General features: G+C 42.5%; 1 protein-coding gene across 4 annotated transcripts; it reads left to right on the top strand.

Annotated features, from left to right (window-relative positions):
* The first annotated feature begins 16,000 nt into the window (after positions 1–16,000).
* On the top strand, positions 16,001–23,006 carry LOC140734410 (protein sprouty homolog 2). 4 transcript variants are annotated; one of them, XM_073058317.1, is made up of 2 exons: positions 16,001–16,501; positions 18,372–23,006. In XM_073058317.1, exon 2 carries the CDS (start codon positions 18,421–18,423, stop codon positions 19,321–19,323), a length of 903 nt encoding a protein of 300 aa, XP_072914418.1. In that variant the 5' UTR covers positions 16,001–16,501; positions 18,372–18,420; the 3' UTR covers positions 19,324–23,006. The 4 variants fall into 4 exon arrangements, with proteins under 4 accessions (XP_072914418.1, XP_072914421.1, XP_072914419.1 ...); XM_073058320.1 differs by lacking the exon at positions 16,001–16,501 and adding an exon at positions 16,539–16,925; XM_073058318.1 differs by lacking the exon at positions 16,001–16,501 and adding an exon at positions 16,963–17,466.

Below are 23,006 nucleotides of genomic sequence, written 5' to 3'. Positions count from 1 at the left end.
ATTTTTACCCAACCAATCTGACATTTCCTCCCAAGCCTGTGACTTCTAGCACCCAAATAGGACAAGGGCAGCAGGCACATGGAAATAGCACCACCTACAGGTTCCCCTCCAAGTCACTCATCCTATTGACTGGGGAATGTATCATGGTGCTTTTATCAGCACTGAGTATAAATGCTGAACACCCCTCCCTCCAGCACTCTAAGTATGCCTTCACCAGAAGAACTGCAGCAGTTCAAGATGGTGGCTTACCACCATCTTCTCAATGGCACAGAGAGGCCTAAATTCTGGCTAGTAAGGCCTGAATCGAGAAAAATGAAGACGTGTGAGTAATCCTGAGTCATGGATAAATGCCCTTTGGCCCATCATCAATGACCTGTATTATTTGATCTGTATACTTATTCCATTTACCTGCTCTTAAATCCATACCCTTCTATGCTTTTTCCATTCAGGTGCTCATCAAAGTGCTTCTGAACTGTTGTGAGAGTTTCTGCCTCCACTACCTTCTCAGGCAGTTTACTCTGAAGTCTAACAACCTTCTGGGTAAAAAAAAAACTTCCTTTATTTCCTCTGAACCTCTTACTCATTTTAGACCTAAGCCCTTCGGTTATAGATACCTCTGCTAGGTAGGTATGCTTACAACAATCAACCCTATCTATGCCCCTAATAATTCTGTACATTGTCAGTTTGACTCCAAAAAAAAAGGAACAAATTCACCTTGCTTCATAACTGAAACATTCTATCCCAGGCAACATCCTGGTAAATCTCATCTGTACTCTCTCCAGAGCAATCAGTCCCTTTCTTTACTGAGTTAGGGAGCTGTAATAGACAAAAAGCTGTTGCAATCAGGCTAAGTTTTGACCAATAAGAGTTGACTTCTGCTTTTTTTTTTAGCACGTATCCCTTTCATTCTGCGACAGTTCTGCATGCAGCTGACATATTTTGATAACTGCATCACAGCTGCTGTTCTGGAGAATGTCTTCAGGCCCTGTGAAGATTCTGTTCAGTTGACTCTTCTATAAACTCCCTTATGCAATAAATCCTGTCACTTTCAAAGTTTCCTCAGTTACAACCAGTCACTTAAGTTTCCATCATTGGCACTTGGATTCAATAATCACTTAGCACAAATGTAACTGATCAAATCTCACAATATGCATTTTTTTTTTTATCCAAAGACAATTTGTTTATTCATCTGAACAGAAGAGTTTGGAAAAAAACAAGAGATTCAGTCAATTTTATGACATATAAAATTTCAATGAAAGTTATTTTCTCATTGCAGCTGAATTTAAACCTCTATTATACACTGTGACAGGATTTAAGAGCCAATCATTAAGCCAAATTTAGAAAAATAAAAATAGCACTTTTTTCATAGGGCCAGCTGGCAAACTATACATGTTACTTTTGATGGGATACTCCATGTGGTATTGACATCTGGCAGCCAACGGATATTTTGAGAGAGTAAATGAAGGGTATGCCTGTGGAGCCGCATACCTGGGTCAGTAAAGTACTGGAGGAATTAAAAGCCCCCAGAGTAGATGAAGGAAGTAAACAAATTCATTAATAACCATGAGACCACATGACTATAAGATTTTGGAGCAGAATTAGACCATTTGGCCCATCAAGTCGACTCCACCACTTGATCATGGCTGATTCATTTCCCTCTCAACCCTGTTTTCCTACCTTCTCCTTGTAACCTCTCACAGCCTGACTTATCAATAATATATCAACCTCCGCCTTTAATACACCCAATGACCTGGCCTCCACAGGTACCAATTCATCACACTCTGGCTAAAGAAATTTCTCCTCATCTCCATTCTCAATGAACATCCTTCTATCCTGAGATTGTGCTCTTTGGACGTAGACTCCCCCACTATAGGAAACATCCTGTTCACATCCACTCTATCTAGCATTTCAATATTTGACAGGTTTCAAAGAGATCTCCCCTCATTTTTCTAAATTCCAGTCAGTACAGGCCCAAAGCCATCAAATCTCCTCATATAATACGGCTAACAGAAGTATTCAATGGTAAACAACTGAAGTTAAGTACAGCAGATTACTCCAAAGGGATCTGTTAAGAAGTTCATAGGGTGGTTTTAAATTGAAATGGTGGAGTTAAAGAAGACCTCAAAAATTGATATTAAGATCTGAAAGAAATAGACCAGAGGATACAGATAGGCTTAAATGTACCTAACAGTCGTTAGGTAGATTAACATTTAAAGCTAATTAACTATTGCATGCAATGACAGAGTAGTAGCTTATTTTTGGCTGTAACAAACTGTCCTAAACCTTATTACGTGTAATCATCCCCTTAATTTACCCCTTGCAATTGAAGATGACTTGATTCTGCTCTGAGGTTTCTGAGGTGACTGGATGAAACCTGCAGATGTGGGATAAACAGATTTTGCCCCATTTGGGGAGATGGTGATTGGTGAGACAGATACATCACTTGTGAGTTGATATGCTCCACTCACCATTTCTGCTGGACCTCTGCATGTTCTTGAAGCATGGACTTCAGATGTTCAATGAGATCCTGAGGACTCTTCTCCATTGGGCTCCCGCCATGGCTAGCACGATTCTATTACAGCTCGAGAGGTTCTGTCCCAAGTTCAGAGTTCAATTCCAGCATGTGGAATGTGTGGGTTTTAGCCGTATCTTCTGATTTCCTCCCATGGTCCAAAGGCATGGCAGGTAGGTTAATTAGTCATTGTGAGTTGAACCTGCGTTAGGGTCATTTGGGGTTGTGGGGTTGCTAAGGCAGCGTGGTTCATAGAGGTGGAAGGGCTGACTCCACCTGGTATCAGTAAATAAATAAATTTAGGTTGTAGGCAGCAGTGAAGGATGCTGCAAATTTTCAAGGAAGTTTTGAGAATATTCTCTGATCTTTGCTTCTGCCTGTTTGTTTCAGGATTCTGGTGTCAGGCATGTAGACAATGTAGCCTGGCCAATGAAGCTGACTGAGCTCCTATGATGCATGATGGCCTTACCACTGTGGACATTTGCACACGTACCCTGCCAATGGATTTTGTGGATTTTGAGGAGACAGAGTTCGTATTATTGCACCAATGCTTTGAGGTTTCTGCTGTGGAGAAGGTCTCAGAGCCATATGGGGTAGGGGTGGGATGCAGGTGAGTGAGAAACAAGGATTATTACTGCCCAGTGATTTTTGTGCTAGATTTGAGGTATTAATTCTAAAACAGCTTTCTCCTTTGATGACCAAACTGTGCAAATACAAAAAGAAGAGAAAAAAATAATAATAAAAAATAAATACACAATAAATATAGAAAACATGAGTCCTTAAAAGTGAGTCCAGTTCAGTGGAAACATTTCAATGATGGGGCGAGTGAAGTTGAGTGAAGTTAACCTCTCTGGTTCAAGAGTCTGATAGTGGAGGGTAATAACTGTTCCTGAACCTGGTGGCATGGGTTCTGAGGTACTTGTGCTTTATTCCTGATGGCAGCAGTGAGAAGAGAGCATGGTCTACATGGTGGGCATCAGTGACGATGGTTGCTGCTTTCTTGCAACAGCGTTCGATGTAGATATTCTCAATGGTGGAGAAGGCTTTACCAAGATAGACTGGCTGTACCCACTATTTTTGTAGGGTTTTCCCATTCAAGGCTGGTGTTTCCATACCAGGCTGTGATACAACCAGTCAATATTAATGCTGAATCTTCGCTAACTTCTAAGAAAGAAGGGGCACTGCATGCTTTCTTCGTAATGGCACTTATGTGCTGAACCATGGACAGATCCTTTGAAATTAAAACACTAAGAACTTTTAAGTTGCTGATCCTCTCGATCTCTGATCTTCTGATGAGGACTGGATCATGAACCTCTGGTTTCCTCTTCCTGGTCAATAATCATCTCCTTGGTCTTGCTGATATAGAGTGAGAGGTTGTTGATATGGCCTCACTCAGCCAGATTTTCAATTTTCCTCCTATATGCCGATTCATCTCCACCATCGATTTGGACAATGGTATCATCGGCAAACTTAAATATGGCATTGGAGGTGTGATTAGTCTCACAGTCTTAAGTAGAAAGCAAGTAGAGCAGGGCCCTAAACATGCAGCCTTGTGCTGTGGGACATTGTGGAAGAGATGTTGTTGCCAATATGAACTGACTGAGGTCTGCAAGTGAGGAAATTGAAAATCCATTTGCACAAGGAAGTATTGAGGCCTAGGACTGAAGCTTATTGATTAGTTTAGAGGGGACCATACTATTGAATGCCAAGCTGTAGTCAATGAAGAGCATTCTGATGTATGCATATTCACTGTCCAGATGTTCAAGGATTGAGTGAAGAGCCAGTTGACCTGTTGTAACAGTAGGCAAATTGGACTGGATCCAAGCTGCATCTCAGGGAGGAGTTGATACATTTCATCACCACGTTGATTTGGGTCACGCTTTGCATGCCACCATGAATTAAATATAATAGGGAGACAAATCCCCTGCCAGGAGAATGCTTTTTCATTAGGTGTAGCTTCTTTTTTGGAGTTTGAAGTGCAATGAAGAATTATGTTTGTTATGACCCTGAATGGATAAAATGCACTGTTATTCGAAGATACCCAATTCTTCACTGGGAGCAGGTAGTTGAAGAAGAGCCCGTGATGACTTTGCCTTCAACAGGTAGCAAGGAAGTTCCTTTGTAACTATGTAGTGGTATTGGTCTCTATTCCTGGAAATGGTCATTGGTGGCATTTCTGAAGTCTGCTGGCATGCAATCGTCTTCCAATCATACGCTTTGCACTGTGTAATCAGTTTTCCTTTTGTACCATGCTTTTAATATTTAAATCCATCAGAAATGTTTTAATAAGTATTTTGGTACGTTCTGTTTCTTTACAGATTTGTTCTGCCATGACATCACGCTGCTTACTTTCTTGAAGCAATACCCGAAATGCTGGAGGAACTCCGCGGGTCAGGTAGTATCTACGGAGGAAAATGGACAAGTAATGTTTCACATTGAGGCCTTTCATCTGAGTGAATGATCTTAATCTTAAATGTCGATCATTCATGTTTCATCTGTCGACCGGCGACTTTTGGGTTTGAGGTAATTCAGTCCAGAATCCCCACCGGTAACATTGACTGTCCAATTCCTCCATGGAAGCAACTTGACTCGCTGAGCTCCAGTATCTCGTATGTTGCTCCAGATCCCAGCATCTGGAACCTCTCGTGCCTTACTTTCTGGATGGTACGCTTGTTGATTGTTTTTCTTCAAATGAGTTTTCAAGGGGAAAGGATTTCCCATGATCCAGAAAAACAACGTAACGACAATTCTGCGGAATATTACAAATGAAATGAAGACTTGCTTAACAAAGGAGGCCTATACTTGCTACAGTTATACTGTCAATTTGCGTTAGAGGAAGATCTTCCGAATGGGCTGGGAAAGGATTTATCATAATTGACATCTTCTAAATGGCTCCTGTTTCATGCACCCCAACTTCAGTGGCGGTGTCAACAGCTCCCCGTCACTGAGCAAGCTGGAAGCAACCAGAACAACATAATACTACGATCGCTGGCGGGATTTGCCTCATCGATGATTGGAGATGCATTTTTGCTGATGATTGAGGAAGGTCAAAAGCACGAAAGTTACAGATGATTTTAAACAAATGTTTGCTTCCATGCAATTTGTCTCAAATGGTGAATCAGATGGGTTCCATATCTGGTCAGCGCCATGCATTCCACTGACTTCTGATGGAAGCAGCTTTGTGTAGTACACACTTAGAAGAGGAGACACTGGTTCTTTTAGGCTAAGGGAATATCATCGCCGCAGTCGGCAGCTCAGCATCTGCTAATTCCATACGCACGCAGTCACAACCTCCGATATAAATAACCACTTCAAAATTGCGCATTAAACTTGCTGTAGTCCTGCTCCCATTTGGGCTAATTAATTCTTGCCTTTCCTCTTTGTTTTTTTTTGCGTTAAGGACTCGGTTTACCTGGAATTCTGTGATGAGCTGACTAAAGTTACATTCCGTTTATTGTCTGGTCCCAAATGATACTCAGTGGAATGTCTGGAAAAAAGTTTCAGTCAGTCAATTGATAACCAAATATTAGGAAAAAAATGCAAAAACAAAACCAATATTCTGATAGTTTGCTAGCTTCGTCTTTGATCTAGAAGAGCATACAACATTATGTTCAATCTGCAGACTATTCCTGAAAAAAGGTCCATGGACAGGTGGAGTTATGACATTGTAGCCATTAGTGAAACATGGCTACAGGAGGGGCAGGACTGGCAGCTTAATGTTCCAGGGTTCCAATGTTTCAGACGTGACAGAGGCAGAAGGATGAAGGGTGGGGGGGGGGGGGGGTGTGGTATTGCTAGTCAGGAAAGATGTTACAGCAGTGCTCAGGTAGGACAGATTAGAGGGCTTGTCTACTGAGGCCATATGGGTGGAGCTGAGAAGCAGGAAAGGTATGACCACATTAATGGGGTTGTATTATAGACCACCCAATAGCCAGTGAGAATTGGAGGAGCAAATCTGTAGAGAGATAGCAGACAACTGCAGGAAACATAAAGTTGTGATAGTAGGGGATTTTAATTTTCTACGTATTGATTGGGATTCCCATACTGTTAAAGGTCTAGATGGGTTAGAGTTTGTAAACTGTGTTCAGGAAAGGTTTCTAAATCAATATGTAGAGGTATCAACTAGAGAGGATGCAATATTAGATCTCCTATTAGGAAACGAGTTAGGACAGGTGATGGAAATATGTTTAGGGGAACACTTCGGTTCCAGTGATCATAACACCATTAGTTACAACTTGATCATGGATAAAGATAGATCTGATCCTCGGGTTGAGGTTCTAAACTGGAAAAAGGCCAAATTTGAAGAAATGAGAAAGGATCTAAAAGGCGTGGATTGGGACAAGTTGTTCTTTGGCAAGGATGTCGTTGGTAAGCGGGAGGCCTTCAAAGGAGAAATTTTGAGAGTGCAGTGTTTGTATGTTCCTGTCAGGATTAAAGGCAAAGTGAATAAGAATAAGGAACCTTGGTTATCTAGGGATATTGGAACTCTGATAAAGAAGAAGAGAGAGATGTATGACACGTATAGGAAACATGGAGCAAATAAGGTACTTGAGGAGTATAAAAAGTGCAAAAAACACTGAAGAAAGAAATTAGGAGGGCTAAAAGAAGACATGAGGTAGCTTTGGCAGTCAAGGTGAAGGATAATCCAAAGAGCTTCTACAGGTATAGTAAGAACAAAAGGATAGTAAGGGATAAAATTGGTCTTCTTGAAGATCAGAGTGGTCGGCTAAGCATGGAACCAAAAGAAATAGGGGAGATCTTAAATGGGTTTTTTGTGTCTGTATTTACTAAGGAAACTGGAATGGAATCAATGGAAATGAGGCAAACAAGTAGTGAGGTCATGGAACCTATACAGATTGAAGAGGAGGAGGTGCTTGCTATCTTGAAGCAAATCAGAGTAGATAAATCCCTAGGACCTGACACGGTATTCCCTTGGAGTTTGAAGGAGACTGGTGTTGAAATTGCAGGGGCCCTGGCAGATATATTTAAAATATCGGTATTTACGGGTGAGGTGCCGGAGGATTGGAGGATAGCTCATGTTGTTACGTTGTTTAAAAAAGGCTTAAAAGTAATCCAGGAAATTATAGGCTGGTAAGTTTGATGTCGGTAGTATGTAAATTATTGGAAGGAGTACTAAGAGATAGGATCTACAAGTATTTAGATAGATAGGGACTTATTAGGGAGAATCATCTTGGCTTTGTGTGTGGTAGGTCATGTTTAACAAACCTAATAGAGTTTTTCAAGGAGGTTACAAGGAAAGTGGATGAAGGGAAGGCATTGGATGTTGTCTACATGGACTTCAGTAAGGCCTTTGACAAGGTCCAGCATGGGAGGTTAGTTAGGAAGATTCAGTCGCTAGGTATACATGGTGAGGTAGTAAATTGGATTAGACATTGGCTCAATGGGAGAAGTCAGAGAGTGGTAGTGGAGGATTGCTTCTCTGAGTGGAGGACTGTGACTAGTGGTGTGTCTCAGGGATCAGTGCTGGGTCCATTGTTATTTGTCATCTATACCAATGATCTGGATGATAATGTGGTAAATTGGATCAGCAAATTTGCTGATGATACAAAGATTGGAGGTGTAGTGGACAGTGAGAAAGGTTTTCAAAGCTTGCAGAGGGATTTGGACCAGCTGGAAAAATGGGCTGAAAAGTGGCAGATGGAGTTTAATACAGACAAGTGTGAGGTATTGCACTTTGGAAGGAAAAACCAAGGTAGAACATACAAGGTAAATGGTACCTTGAGGAGTGCAGTAGAACACAGGGATCTGGGAATACAGATACAAAATTCCCTAAAAGTGGCATCAGAGGTAGATAGGGTAGTAAAGAGAGCTTTTAGTACATTGGCGTTTATAAATCAAAGTATTGAGTATAAGAGTTGGGATGTTCTGGTGAGGTTGTATAAGGCATTGGTGAGGCCGAATTTGGAGTATTGTGTGCAGTTTTGGTCATCAAATTACAGGAAGGATATTAATAAGGTTGAAAGAGTGCAGAGAAGGTTTACAAGGATGTTGCCGGGACTTGAGAAACTGAGTTACAGAGAAAGGTTGAATAGGTTAGGACTTTATCCCCTGGAGCATAGAAGAATGAGGGGAGATTTGATAGAGGTATATAAAATTATGATGGGTATAGATAGAGTCAATGCAAACAGGCTTTTTCCACTGAGGCTAGGGGAGAAAAAAACCCAGAGGACATGGGTTAAGGGTGAAGGGGGAAAAGCTTAAAGGGAACATTAGGGGAGGCTTCTTCACACAGAGAGTGGTGGGAGTGTGGAATGAGCTGCCAGATGAAGTGGTAAATGCGGGCTCACTTTTAACATTTAAGGAAAACTTAGACAGGTACATGGATGAGAGGTGTATGGAGGGATATGGTCCAGGTACAGGTCAGTGGGACTAGGCAGAAAAATGGTTCGGCACAGCCAAGAAGGGCCAAAAGGCCTGGTTCTGTGCTGCTGTAATGTTCTATGGAAATAGATTACGTTTCTCCCATATCGGCTAATGAAACCCAAGTAAATTTGGGATTCTAATCTGTTTCCATTAGTTTGTTTCCTTGTTTCTTTCTTACAACTAAAAATGTTCAGATACAACCATGCTCTTTTTAAACCTTGTACCACAATAACACTAAATGTATAAATTGGTGCTAAAGGTGCAACTAAAAATGTTCAGGTACAACCATGCCCTTTGTTAAACTTTGTACCACAATAACACTAAATGTGTAAATTGGTGCTAAAGGTGCAACTAAAGTGAAAGCAAATTGCAATGAGAGTAATTCCTTTAGAAAGCACCTTGAAGCTCATGTTGATAGTTGTGTGTGTGATTTTGTAATATCCTAGAATATTATGACTATTTGCATCTTTAATCTCCATTGGACTGAAGGATTCAGGACTCTCACAGTTGCTGACACTTGTTTTCCAATCAGTTTTTAAATGGAAACAGAGTGCCACATTTTTTCTTGCTTTCATTGAAAAATTTATTTCCTCCTTCTTACTATATATACTTTCACAAGATGTCATGCGTAATTCCACAGGGATCAGTTACTGTCCAGCATTCTACTGACATGGCAATTTTGATCAATGTACCTTGGCCATGAATGATGGCAGGATATTCTCTGCAGCCAGAGAAAATGGATCAGAGCTGAGTTCAATCCTCATTTCACCTGAGTCCACATTCAAAAACATTCCACTACTGCTTAACTTGCCCCTTCCTACCCTGTTTGGTTGGGGGTAGCAACTAATATGTGGGGATAAAGGGTTGCAGTAGTGCCAATCCTGAAATCCATTACAACACCCAGCTATTGTCAATTAACCTAATAGAAATTGGATTTTCTGCTCTATGTGGTACTGTTATGAAATTATAGAGTACATTTATTGGAGAGCATTTATTCAACTCAACTAAGTAGTATTATAAATTTATAATAAAGATGATTTTGATTTTGTTTTTCTTCCCTCTTACAAAAGGGACTGGGACAGTCTGCACTCCTTCCTCGCCAGTAAAAGTAGAGCAGTCTGGAAAACATCCTTTTCCTTGCTGATCAGAAAAGTCAATCTGCCAAGTCTAAAACAATGAGGATTTACTTATGAACAAGTACCAAGGCTCAGATGAAATGAACTGAAGGAACATCATAAACACCAGCTATGAGAATAAACTTGAGAAAGTGAAACCTTGCTGCTGTGATATGTTATAATTAAAAATACAGAGTAGGAAATGCAAAGAGACAGACAAATGGGAAGCCACACATTTCCCATCTTTTACTCTTAGAGAGTTGAAATGATGTTAAATTCTTTGGTGCAACAATCATTGAATATCATATGAAATAGATGGGAGACTGCAGTTTGATGTGGGTGTACATAAGACCATAAGACATTAGAGCAGAATTAGGCCATTTGGCCCATCGAGTCTGCTCTGCCATTCAATCATGGCTAATCCGTTTTTTTCCTCCTCAGCCCCACTCCCCATAACCTTTGATGCCATGTCTAATAAAGAACTTATCAAGCTCTGCCTTAAATACACCCAATGGCCTGTGATATACAGCTGTGATATGTTAAATACAGCTGCCTGTGGTAATAAATTCCACAAATTCACCACCCTCTGGCTAAAGAAATTTCTCCGCATCTCTGTTTGAAATGGATGCCCCTCTATCCTGAGGCTGGGCCCTCTTGTCCTAGACCCTCCCCACCATGGGAAGCATTCTTTCCACACCCACTCAACATTCAAAAGGTTTCAATGAGATCCCCCCTCATCCTTCTAAATTCCAGCGAGTACAGATCCAGAACCATTAAACTTGCATTCCTGGATGAGGAGCACAGAACTGCTCACAATGCTCAAGGTGAGGCTTCACCAGTGCCTTATAAAGCCTCAGCATCACATCCCTGCTCTTGCATTCTAGACCACTTGATATGAATGCTAACATTGCATTTGCCTTCCATACCACTGACTCACCCTGTAAGTTGACCTTTAGGGTGTTCTGCACAAGGACTCCCAAGTGCCTTTGCATCTCAGACTTTTGGATTTTCTCCCCATTTAGAAAATAGTCTGCATATTTATTTCTACTTCCAAATGGCATAGCCCTACATTTTCCAACATTGTATTTCATTTACCACTTTTTTGCCCATTCTCCTAATCTGTCCAAGTCCTTCTGCAGCCTACCTGTTTCCTCACCACTACCTGCCCCTTCACCAATCTTCATATCAAACGCAAACTTGGCAACAAAGCCATCTAATCCGTCAGCTAAATCATCAATATACAGCATAAAAAGAAGCGGTCCCAACACCGACCCCTGCGGAACACCACTAGTCACTGGCGGCCAACCTGAAAAGGATCCTTTTATTCCCACTTGCTGCCCTCTACCAATCAGCCAATGTTCTAACAATGCCAGTAACTTTCCTGTAGTAGAATGGGCTCTTAACCTAGTAAGCAGCCTCCTGTGTGGCACTTTATCAAAGGCATTCTGAAAGTCCAAATTTACAATATCCACTGCATTCCTTTTATCTATCCTACTTGTAATCTCCTCAAATACAGATTATGAAAAAGAATATTGATATGTTTAGTGGTGGTCACAAGATAGAGCATAACTTGAAAATATATGAAGTTGTGTTTTTTTTGTAGGAAGAGTAAAAAACAATCTTTTTGATTATGAGAAATAGTAAGTGTTGGGAAACACAGGAAGTAAGAATTCAGCTACAAGAAACAATTCAGAATCAGAATGAAGTTTACTATCCCTGACATACATCTTGAAATTTGTTGTTTTGCAGCAGGAGTACAAAGCAAAGACATAAAAGTACAATAATTTTCAAAATAAGTAATTAGTGCAAAAGACAATAGAATTATGAGATAGTGCTCATGGACCATTCAGAAATCTTCTGGCAGAGGGGAAGTAGCTGTTTCTGAATTGCTGAGAGTTGGTGTTCAGGCTCCTGCACCTCTTTTTTGATGGTAGTAACAAGAAGTAGGCATGCCGCGGATGATAAGGGTCCTTGCCGGCAGATGCCTCCTTCTTGAAACACCACCTCTTGAATACGTCCGTGATGGTAGGGAGGGCTGTGCCCATGATGAAGCTGGCTGAGTCTACAACTATCTGCCACCTCTTATATTCTTGCGCATTAGCACCTCCATGCCAGTCTGGATGCTCTCCATCGTACATCTGTAGGTAATTGCAAGAGCCCTTGGGAGTATATCAAATCTCCTCAAATTCCTAATAAGGTAGAGCCACAGCATGCCTTCTTCATGATTGCGTAACTAGGAAGGCAAATGTACCGTATGTTGGTCACCATTACTATGGCACAAAAATAAAGAAGTGTTGTTGCGATTGTGAAGTGGGTAAGTGAAATTTAGAGTTTCATTAAACAAGCATATAGCCACCTTGGATTCATTAGACTGATTTTGTGGATGAGGGGTTGTTGTGTAAGGGAAAAGACCGATTTGCCAAAATCTATTGGAGTTTAGGGTAATACGCGATGGTATCTTGCAGCTTACAAGGTTCTGAGATGGACAGAGGGAATGGATGCTGAGATCATTTCTTCTTGGTAGAAAATCCAGAATTGGATGATGTTACGTCACAATGAGTTAACCATTTTGAACTGGATTGAGAAAAAACCACTTTCTTCAGAGAACTGGAGAGGAGTAAAATGCTCCATCTCAGAGGAGTTTGGATGCTCAATCATTAGAACCAAGGTTGATGGATTTTTCAGCACAGTGAATCAGAGGATATGGAGATCAGGCAGCAGAGTGGATTCAAACATATAATCCCACTGAAGCATGCAGCAGGCTTGGTGTACCATATGGCCTTTCCCTGACTTAATTTCCCAGATTTCTGAATTAGGGTACTGTATAAGGATAAAATCACAGACATATGCAGTTACAGTGAATTTTAATCACTAGTGCCATACTTTTACTTCAAATACATTTTGAATGCATCTGTCAAACAACCTAACACCGAAAAAAATCGGCTACTTTTTACTGCCTTCAAAATTCTCAGGTTTACAAAAGAATCCTTCATCTCCCAGTTAAAGAAATGCTTTGCTACCTCTAGCAAACCACTCCTCCTACTCTCCCCCACCCCCACATGCCACCTTCCATTTACAAAGACATGCTTGATTGCTCATTCACTGAGCAACTCTACCTCTTAAACACCCCCTCCCCCTTTCCCCCTTTGAGAGAAGCACTCTACACCTGGCAAATCTCTGTTTCACAAAAACTGTCTGAGCTCTTTCTAAATCACTCAATTCACAGAAACAACCCTATTCTACAGTCTACCAATTTTGAAAGGTATTCTACTTGCTTCACACATTCACTCCTTTCTAGGTTATTTCTCGCTCACACTTCCACCTAGTAATGCAGCGGTAATCTTTCTTATCTTTTCCTTTTTGCTTGAAGCTTCAGCTGTTACCTTTGCTTCATTTCAGGGGAACACCTTGACTGTGAAGATTATAAAACAGTGTTAACAATTTCCCAGCCAAAATACTTGGACAATAGATTCTACCCATATGATGATAACCCTGTTAGTTTGCATACTTCTCTTACAAGGAACAATTCAATTTATTTCAAACGTCCCAATTTATGACCATCAAATTTGTAAAATTAACATCATTCTCTGTAATGTAAGCATTCCTGGTAGGGGTATTATTTAGACATTTATTTTCCTCAGTGGTATCTACATGTGATACTACCAAATGATTTGCTAGGTAATTTGCAATGTTAGGTTGCTTGACAGACACAGTGGGAAGTTAAGAGTTGGTAATAGTTGTACATGTAGACCAGGATAGATATTAGGCCATTGGTAAAGGTGTGCCAGATTTAGAGTCCAGAAGTAATTTATTATTGATACCAAATGTCAAATGTTTATTACCATGATGCAATCAGCTCTGGATTTGAAAAGATCATTGTTAGCCATAGGCTGTAAAATAGCACATATTTGCTTTATGAAAGTGTTTCCATGAGCAAGGTACAAGGAGAGGTGATGGCAGTCTAACAGTACATAAGTAATAGCTTCATCCAATTCATCTGGTTTAGATCTGATGGTGATGATGATGTCAAAGGAAACTATCCAATAAGCCCTTCTCATTGAAAATTTCCCTACCCAAAATGAGACGATTTACCACCTCAGCTCCAAGTCCAAGTTACAAGAATTTAATGGTACATTTAGTAATAGAAAATCATGCATAAACAAAATGTTTGCAAAGAAGTTCATTTTGAAAGCCCATTGGAATAAAATTCAAGGACCAATGTCAGTACCTGAAACAGAGGTGTAGTTTAATCGGAGCGATTAGACTAGATAGGAACTGTGTAGAAAGGTTCATGGATTTTTGCGGGAAAGGCACCTTTAGGGAAGAGAAATGCTTTAGTCGGCTCTTGGTCTTTGGAGTTGAGAGGCTGTGGGGTGAGGAAAGGGATTAAAAACAAACCGTTTAGGTTTAATTTGACGAAGGAAAACACTGTCAAACAGGTCAGCCCTCTCATTCCTATCCCGGCATAAGATAGTGTCCATTTGAGACACACTGGCTGGCAGGCTTGCATTCCTCGGGATAAAGGGTCTGTTCGGAATTTAAGCCTCCCAGCGTTCGTCTGAGTTTCTGGACATTCGGGGATTCCGATAAATAGGATCTGCTTGGTTTGAGAGTGACAGATGCACCTGGGTGAGTCTACCGAGTCTCGGGAATCCATCCTTTGCAGCTACTTTTAAGGAAGGTGACAAACTGCAAAATCTCAATGTGTGTCGTGCGGTCTAAATAAACTTTTCAATGTGAGTAGGTACATTCAGTTAGAAAAATAAATATTCAGTTGGAAAAAATATAAGCTAAACAACGACAGAGAACGGCAATGTGTTTAGCAATATAATTATAGTGCATAGTAATTTAGCTTTAAGTTCCATTTAACATTGCTTATTCTATATTATTAATATTTAGTGATAAAGCATTATTAAAGTTCAGATGTCTTATTATCGTAACAATATTGTTTCGAGCCAAGCAGCTCCAGTGCCTTTAAATCGGCGGTTTTACTGCACTTGCTGGCAGTAAGGAATGCATGATCTACATTCAGGAAAATAAATCATACAAACTACTTAACTAAACAATTTATACAAAACGGTGTAAAGGCAAATTGAAGAGATGGTTGTTCAAAGCACGTGACAACGAGTCTCTTTGGAGGCAAGATTTTGCTCTTTTGTGGTTTTCAGTCACAAGGTCATAGATGAGAGCTTACTGTGCTGTATGAATGCTGAAGGGAGTCCAGCTCATGCCAAATCCTGTATGTTTTCGACAAGCGGTTCAAAGGCTTTGTTTACCCCGTGACCTCCCACTAAGTGAGAGACCGAACCGGAGTCCCTCCTCTGTGCCCTGATGTCATATGTTGGGAGATGATTCAGAAGAATGGCCAGGAGAAAACAGGGATTGTGAATGGCTTCTTACGCCATTCAGTCACCTTCCGCGCTAAATCAAACTTTATTGATGTTTCTGGTAGACCCTTCCGCTTGTAACCGGGACAAACACCTGTTACAGGTTTGCTGTAATTCATACACCGATTGTTCCTTAGCAGACGCAAGTCTCTCAACAGTACTGCTGTGGAGTTTAATCATCTTAAACAAACAAAATCGGAGAAAATGAACATACAGAAAAAGCACCAGAGTTTCAGCATAACAGGTGGCCAGGTTAAAATGCCACTCAAACTGCGCGAACAGGTGGCAATTAGCTGCTCGGTGACAGGGAATCAGACCTGGGGGGAGTCGAGACACTATCTTCAGTCCTGTCATCCCCCCTCTCTCTGAGATTACCTAGGTGGTTTTAAAAGCATCGGTAATGGCTTTCTATGGATCGAAAATATGAATCAATATTTTCAAAAATGCTTGCCTTCTTCCCAAGTATACCGTATAAATAGCATGTCCGCTCTACCCCTGCCATCGCCTTGTCTTTTCTTTTGCATAAAGATCATATGAATCTCCGCGGGAGAACATGTTAATCTGAGGGTGTTTCCCGTGTGGAGACTCGCAGTGCACGAAACATTTGGGGTGGGTTTAAAAACTTCGACTCGCAATTCAAAGGTTGCGAGGAGCACATTTGCTCCGTCAGTGCCGATTATTTAACAAGCTTGCTTTAAATAGTTTTTCAGCTTCACCAATGGCCCACGACCGGATGCGGAGAAGCCTTTGGGACGGCAAATGGCCTATTCAGTTTCACGTGGATGACGCCATTTAGCCATTAGCTATAACCGGACAAATCACTGCATACTGAAGAGAGTGTGGAGTCGGGACGGTGCTGTTTGTTTGGGGGAAAAAAATCATCGTCTGTTGGTGTGAAGTGTATCTGAGTCACTGGCAGAGCTGTTGCGGCATCGGGAGGGGTATGCTTCGCCGATAGTCTCTGACAGCCCAGGACACAGCGCCCTTCACTCCAGGAGCTTGTCATTGATCGGATACTCGCTGCATTTGAAGCACAGCAGACAAGGTTACTGCCACAGTTCACCCAGCAGCATCGCAAAGGAACAACCGACATCTTTGGCGAGGTGAGGGACCTGCACGCCGGTTTACAATATAACACGGCTTGCTTAAGTGTGTATATTCGTTATATATTCTATTTTGTCGTGTCTGTACACTTAATGTGCCAGACTTGAGCTGGTTTTCTGCACAAGGTTAACACTAATTTCAAACAAATGCCAAGATCTTTCCAATCATTGATCACTTATCTCTTAACACAGGGGACTGACTGCATTAAACTAGACCCCGCCGCAGCATACTGTTACTGGTGTGAAGGGAGGGGGAGGAGATTATATTTAATATCGATCAAAACCTAAGAGCAGCCTTATTTTACTGTAACTACTTGAGAAACGGATCCAGCCCTATCCATTAAAGACCGAAAGCCAGACTGTAAAGTCCACTTCCTTCTGGCTATTGAACACAGACCGGGCCAGTCTTCACCTGAATTTTATGGTAAATGTGTAATCCCTTAACTGGGGGGGGGGGGGCATTGTTTTTCTTAAACATATTTATTGGACAGCTACTTTTATGCATTTGTTTGTATTTCAGTGTCTGCGATTTCATTTGGATTTTCAGTTCCCACCGACGAATCTCTAACCGGGGGAGTGCCCCGAACATTAAGTGTGCCCGGAGTTAGGTGGGATGGGGTGGGGCCCCCGAGGGTTGATTTATGTGGAAGGCTGGCGGAGAACTCTCTCTCCTACATGTGGTCCCAGTGCCGAAGAGAATGGGTGGTTCTGCATGTGTTTACAGCGGAGCCTGGTCAGTGCGTAGCGCTGTCTAATAGCCCCGTCCAGTATTTGACTTTTCCCATGTAGTATCCATTTCATGCCAACTTGCTGTATCGGATTCGACACAACCGGAAATGCAAACACCCTGCCATTCAATAGCAGTTGGAAGAGCATGGCGCTCCGCCGGGTCTTCATCTCCGCTTCAGTATCGTCCTGACTGTCTCTGGAGCCAGCTTCCTCCTGCATCTAGAACAATGAACATGGTTAGACATTTCAGCACTTTTGACTACAGCCGCACCGCAGAGAGTGATGACTATTTCTAGGAAGCGGGTAAACTCAGTTACGCTCGGAAAAGAATGTAGAATTGAATCTTGTTTTGCAATCCGGACTGCTAAACAATGTCACGATTTTGAATTTGCAACAGATGGTTTGCATTCAGCTGTGCGTTGTCGGGCTATGGCATGTGTAAAATACCATGAGCTTTTGACGCGGAATATCTCTAAGTGACTGGGAACGGGTAGGTAGGTCTGAAAGCGGGATATGCGAGGTGTCACTCGGCCGATGAACAGCAATGTTTCCTCGGCGTTAACCCCCCACCAGCAGTGACTGAAAGGGAAAAGTGGATGGAGCAGGGAAGTCATGATGAATCCGTTCTCGGAGAGTGCGTGTGTGAACTGTGAGCTGGAGTTCAGTGTGTTTCTAATGGTCCTGCTGAATGTGTAAATAAAACTGGTTGCTGCTTTAGGAGGAACGAAGACAGTCCTAGACCTAGAAAGAGATGTTTTACCATTCCGACTGCAAATTTCTTTACCGTGTCGCCCAGTCTATGGTAAAAATGATTATGAAATCCGGACACTGTGTATGATACCTGTCATGTCTTGCACGAGGTTGAATCGCCTAATTGTTTTAAATATTTTCTCCCTTCTTCCAAACTTAAGGACTTAAAGGCTGGATGTTGAGCCTCTGCCGGGCGCGATGTTTGGATCAGGTGGGGGAGGCTAGGTTGGGAGGGGTAAAGTGGTTTTCTTCTCTTATTTCTGGTTAACTGGATGGGTATGGTAGGAAAGGAGGGCCCCCAAACGCCAAGACATGAAGGCGGAGGGCGGGTCCGCGGCAGTGTGTGAGTACTCTCTTCCTGACATTTCTCTCCGTCCTGTCTTCGCCACAGGTCTGACCGATGAGCAGCCAGCCCGCAGGCCTGCACCGGTCGCAGTCTGATGGAAGCCCCAACGCACGTGGAGTCACCCCTCTCTCTCCAGCTCGCTCACGACAGGGGACGACTGCGGATTGATCCTGACCCGGGAGAGATGCAGGGTCCGGTGCTCTCCATCGATCAGATCCGGGCCATCCGAGCCAACAACGACTACGTGGAAAGGCCCATGGTCCTCAGTGCGAAGGTCGCGACCAGTAGCCCGTCCAGCGCGGCGCAGAAGTGGGAAAGGACAACGGAGCTGAGCCTGGGCGTGGAACCACGCTCCTCCACGCAGCTCCATCAGCAGGTGCAGCAACACTTGAGCAGATCTACCAGTACTGTCAGTTCAGCGTCCCGCAGCAGCACCACCTCCGACCAGAGACTGCTGGTTAGCGTGAGCTCATCCCCTTCTGCCCAAGGAATTGTCAGGGCGCAGCCCAAGGCTGACCTCAAACCCGACTTTAACAAGACTCTGGGTGGCGAGGACTGGAACCAACACTCACTGCGGTGCGAGGAATGCGGGCAGTGCAAGTGCGGCTCCTGCACAGCCCCGAGGACTCTGCCTTCGTGCTGGCTCTGTGACCAGAGGTGCCTTTGCTCATTCCAGAGCGCCCTAGATTACGGCACGTGTGTATGTTGTGTCAAGGGCCTCTTCTACCACTGTTCCAACGACGACGAGGACAACTGTGCGGACAATCCGTGCTCCTGCAGCCAAGGCCACTGCTGCGCTCGTTGGACCGCCATGGGCCTCATCTCCATCTTCTTGCCCTGCTTATGGTGCTATTTGCCGGCTAAAGGATGCCTCCGGGTCTGCCAGGGATGTTACGACGGCGTCAAGAGGCCGGGCTGTAGGTGCAAGAACTCCAATACCGTGTGCAGGAAGGTTTCGAAGGCACCTTGTCCTAAAACCCTCGACAAACCCTTATGACCAAGACACCCCTTCTACCGTGAACAATATTAACCCTGTGGATGTTCAGAAAGCACACCTCCAAAGCTTTCTTCACTCACTGTAGAGATTTCCAAGAGAGATTGAATTACTTCTGGCGCCGAGACTACCCCAGCACGTGTGTGCGCGCAAGAAGGGAGGAGAGAGTGGAGTGTAGGCTCTCAGCGAGATGTTTGTACAGAGCATCTTCCTGAAAATCTAATGGTTCTATGACTATCTTGGAGTTTGAGCGTTTATAATTTACCCAGGGAATCGGGACCATCTATCCCCTTCCATGTTAAGCACCTTCTTGTGGGTTCTTCCTGTGTTCGTTGCAGGCTCAGACCCTTCCTCTTGTGGCTGAATGGCTGAAAAACCCGGCGTCGAGTTTCAGTACACCAACCGAGAGAATTTAAATGTTCTTTCTCCGTCGCCCACCTCCCCCGTCCCCAGCCCTCGCTCTGAAGGGTGCTCACCGGGACTTGATGGGTGTCCATCTCGGAGGTCCTGAGACTCGGAAGTCAGTTTGTTTCTTCCTTCTCACTTCCAGTTAGAGACCTCGGGACTGAGCCCATTTGCTAGATGGACCTGTCCTTGGTAAACCACTCAGTTTATGGGAAAACCATGCAACTTGTCTTCCGTCAGCGCATTAAATATTTATTGCTTGGCTAGAAATGCGATATAGTCCATTGATAATATATTCTCCCTCTCCTCAATCACAGATACAATTATTTATGTATTTTGCCGTCAGTTACTCACGCAGATCGGTTACGGGAGGGACAAAGTTTGAAACCGTTTTGATTCTTAGTCGGTTCATATGCATTCGAAGAGTGATGGTTGGGCCGTGATTCTTTGTGTTTGCTAACTATAGTGGGCTGCTATTCAGATTCGGTGGATTTGTGCGTTTAAGAGGAAACACATTGTTACACAGGGGCTAAATATGGATTTCAACATGTTGGAAGTTTGACACTGTGTGTGCCGTGGGTGGATTGAGAGTTGGGCTGGGACACTTATGGCGAAGAAGTAGGATTTCTCAGTTTTACGGCAAACTTTTTTTTAACTTTGAAGTATAATGCGCGTAACTCTTCACTAGCTCCCGAAATAGGGCTTCCTTACTGGGAAGGAACGCGTGCTGAAATGGCCTGGGTCCTTCTAGGATGGTAAAGTGCAGCTTAAACGACATTTGGCACTAAAGTTATTGCGCCACATGTTGACAAGTACGTGTTGGCAAATGTCATTTCCGCTGTATAAAATGACTTCGTTTCGGGGTGGCAGCGTGAGACCCTGGGGACTTCAGTTCCGCTGATAAGCAACATCCCATCCCAGAATAAGATATCTCGCTAAAACACGCCAGCCTACTGCCTGTAATTCTGCCGACAAGTGTATAAATTATTCCATGTAGATATGAACCTATTATAATCTGGTTGTTTTTTAACGTAATCGCCCTCCCAAGGTTCCGCTTAGACACTACACTTCATCCCATCTTTCACGAAATTTTAGTTACACTAGTTATGTTATTAATTAATTAGTTGTAAGACTATCTGCTTCATCACTCCCCAAGGGGACTAAAATTAATCACTTAAAACAGCCATTGCAGAGTTACAGCATTGGTTTAACATTGTCCTTGTTGAATTGCAGTGTGACTCTTACATTGTAACATTGTTATAGGAAACTAGAGATTAAGTGTTTCTTCTGTATTTTTTCCATATCGAGATAAATCAAGTTTGACTCTTGGCCAGTGATTCTGCATTTCAGAAGGGCATCGTCAGCACTTTTAGGCTTGTATTCTTTTTAGTCTATTTGTCTGACCAATAATTTACAATTAGTAAGTTCAGTTCTTCTCCCCACCCCTCCCCAAATTGCCAAGTCTGAAATATAAGGAATAGTACGATCAACTCGGTCGCACGGTGGTCTTGCATGGGTCTCTCTATCCAAGTCCAATAAGATTTCATTACATGAAGTAAAACTCGGGGTTTTCTTTGTAATATAACATTACTATGCTCGAAATACAGCCTGTCTTCTGAAAGGAAGGCGCAAAACCCATGGACCAGGGTTGCTTGTCAACCGGAATGGTTTTCCTTAGGACTTTAAACGTTCCAGGAGAGTGGAATGGATCGAAAGGTAAGAGAGCCAAGGTTGTTCAACCTTCGCTGACCTTTCTTTCATTAACCCCAGCGGGGCGTGGGTTGGAGACTGGGGGAATCTCTTGGTTAAAGAGGGCAGCCAGGAGTATCCAGGATCCTCCTGGCTGCCAAGACACCGGCAATCGAAAAACAAATGTAGAAGGGGAAGCCTCGTCACAGTAGTTGCGGAGAAGCATTGGGACTTCCAGTGCAACGGAGACGAGCTCTGTGCAACGAGGATATCGTTTTAAGGATTATACTTGAATGGCCTGTGACTATTCCCAATTAGTTATTATAGAGCGGCTACTAAATAATTCAAAACACAAATCCTTTCGGCTATCCCAAGGGATGGTCTGCCCTTTTAGAGTGACGTCTGCGGTAAGAACAGTAACAGTATATCTAAGAATTGCAACGCTCTCGCCCTGTAGTATCTCTGATCAAAACGGTTTCTTAAATTATGTATTTGTATTTTAAGCATGTAAGTTCTTGGGTCATCGGCATTTGTGCAAATTGAAACTGTAATGATGGTTGCATTTATAATGCAAATTGACCCATATTGAGCATAGTAGCCAGGGAATGATTTGTTACATTATGGGCGGTAGTTCATGGTTTTCCTAGAAACGACTTTTCTTTTTCCAAAAATACTTCCCCCACCATCCGCACAAACTTTGCAAATTTGCAACACGGGACACTCATTCACTGTAACTAGCATATAATTGAATTTTCTTACAAGATTTGCATTATGTCAACATGGTTTTCCTAGAAGCTGTTTGGCAATCTGAAAAAAAAATCAGGAGACAAAGTGCTGTTTTTGTAAAAGTCGGTGCGTGTTTAACAATTATGCAGCGGAGTGGGCTCAGCCCGCTACCTAACAATCATTACCTGAGAGGACTGTAATCAGTTTGAATAAGCCATACTGAACCTGTTGGGATCCGGAAGAGAACAACTTTATTTTGGACTATGATGCAGTGACACTTTATTGCCTGGATGTCTGGAGCACGTGTAGGATCACAGTTCAGCGTACAGTCTGGACCTTGATGAAATCAGAGGCAGAAACACGGGCACGTTTCGAAGAGATCTAACCAGACGTCACGTTCACGAGCATTTTCTTGCTTTCTTTGGGCTGTGAACACGGCAAGAGCCTGCTCTTTGTTATAGTTACTTTCATATATTTTTCTATATACAATATTATTAATACTGTGAATGGTGCCATATGAAGGAAGAACTCCAGTTATTGGTACATTGTACATTCAGGTGAATGTCCGACTCCGTCTCCCGCTAACATCAGGCTCTATTACCCTATATACAAAATCCAGTTATTGCATTGCTTAGGTACAATTGGCTTCCTGTATATCAATCAAAAGTTACGGATTCTTTTATGTTTTACCATTATGTTGATTAGTCTGAATATTTATTTGAAGTTTTATTTTATAAGATATTTATTTAAACACAACACCCTTTAGAAAAAAAAATACTGTACGGAACTTGCTGCAAAAATGTAAGGGTGGCACTACAGAGCTGAATAAAGGTATAAAATAGAAATATATTAATTTTCAAATGAAA

This window comes from Hemitrygon akajei, chromosome 10 (genome assembly GCF_048418815.1).
Source record: "Hemitrygon akajei chromosome 10, sHemAka1.3, whole genome shotgun sequence".
NCBI lineage: Eukaryota > Metazoa > Chordata > Chondrichthyes > Myliobatiformes > Dasyatidae > Hemitrygon > Hemitrygon akajei.
This window is presented reverse-complemented; position numbering and strand designations above follow the sequence as displayed.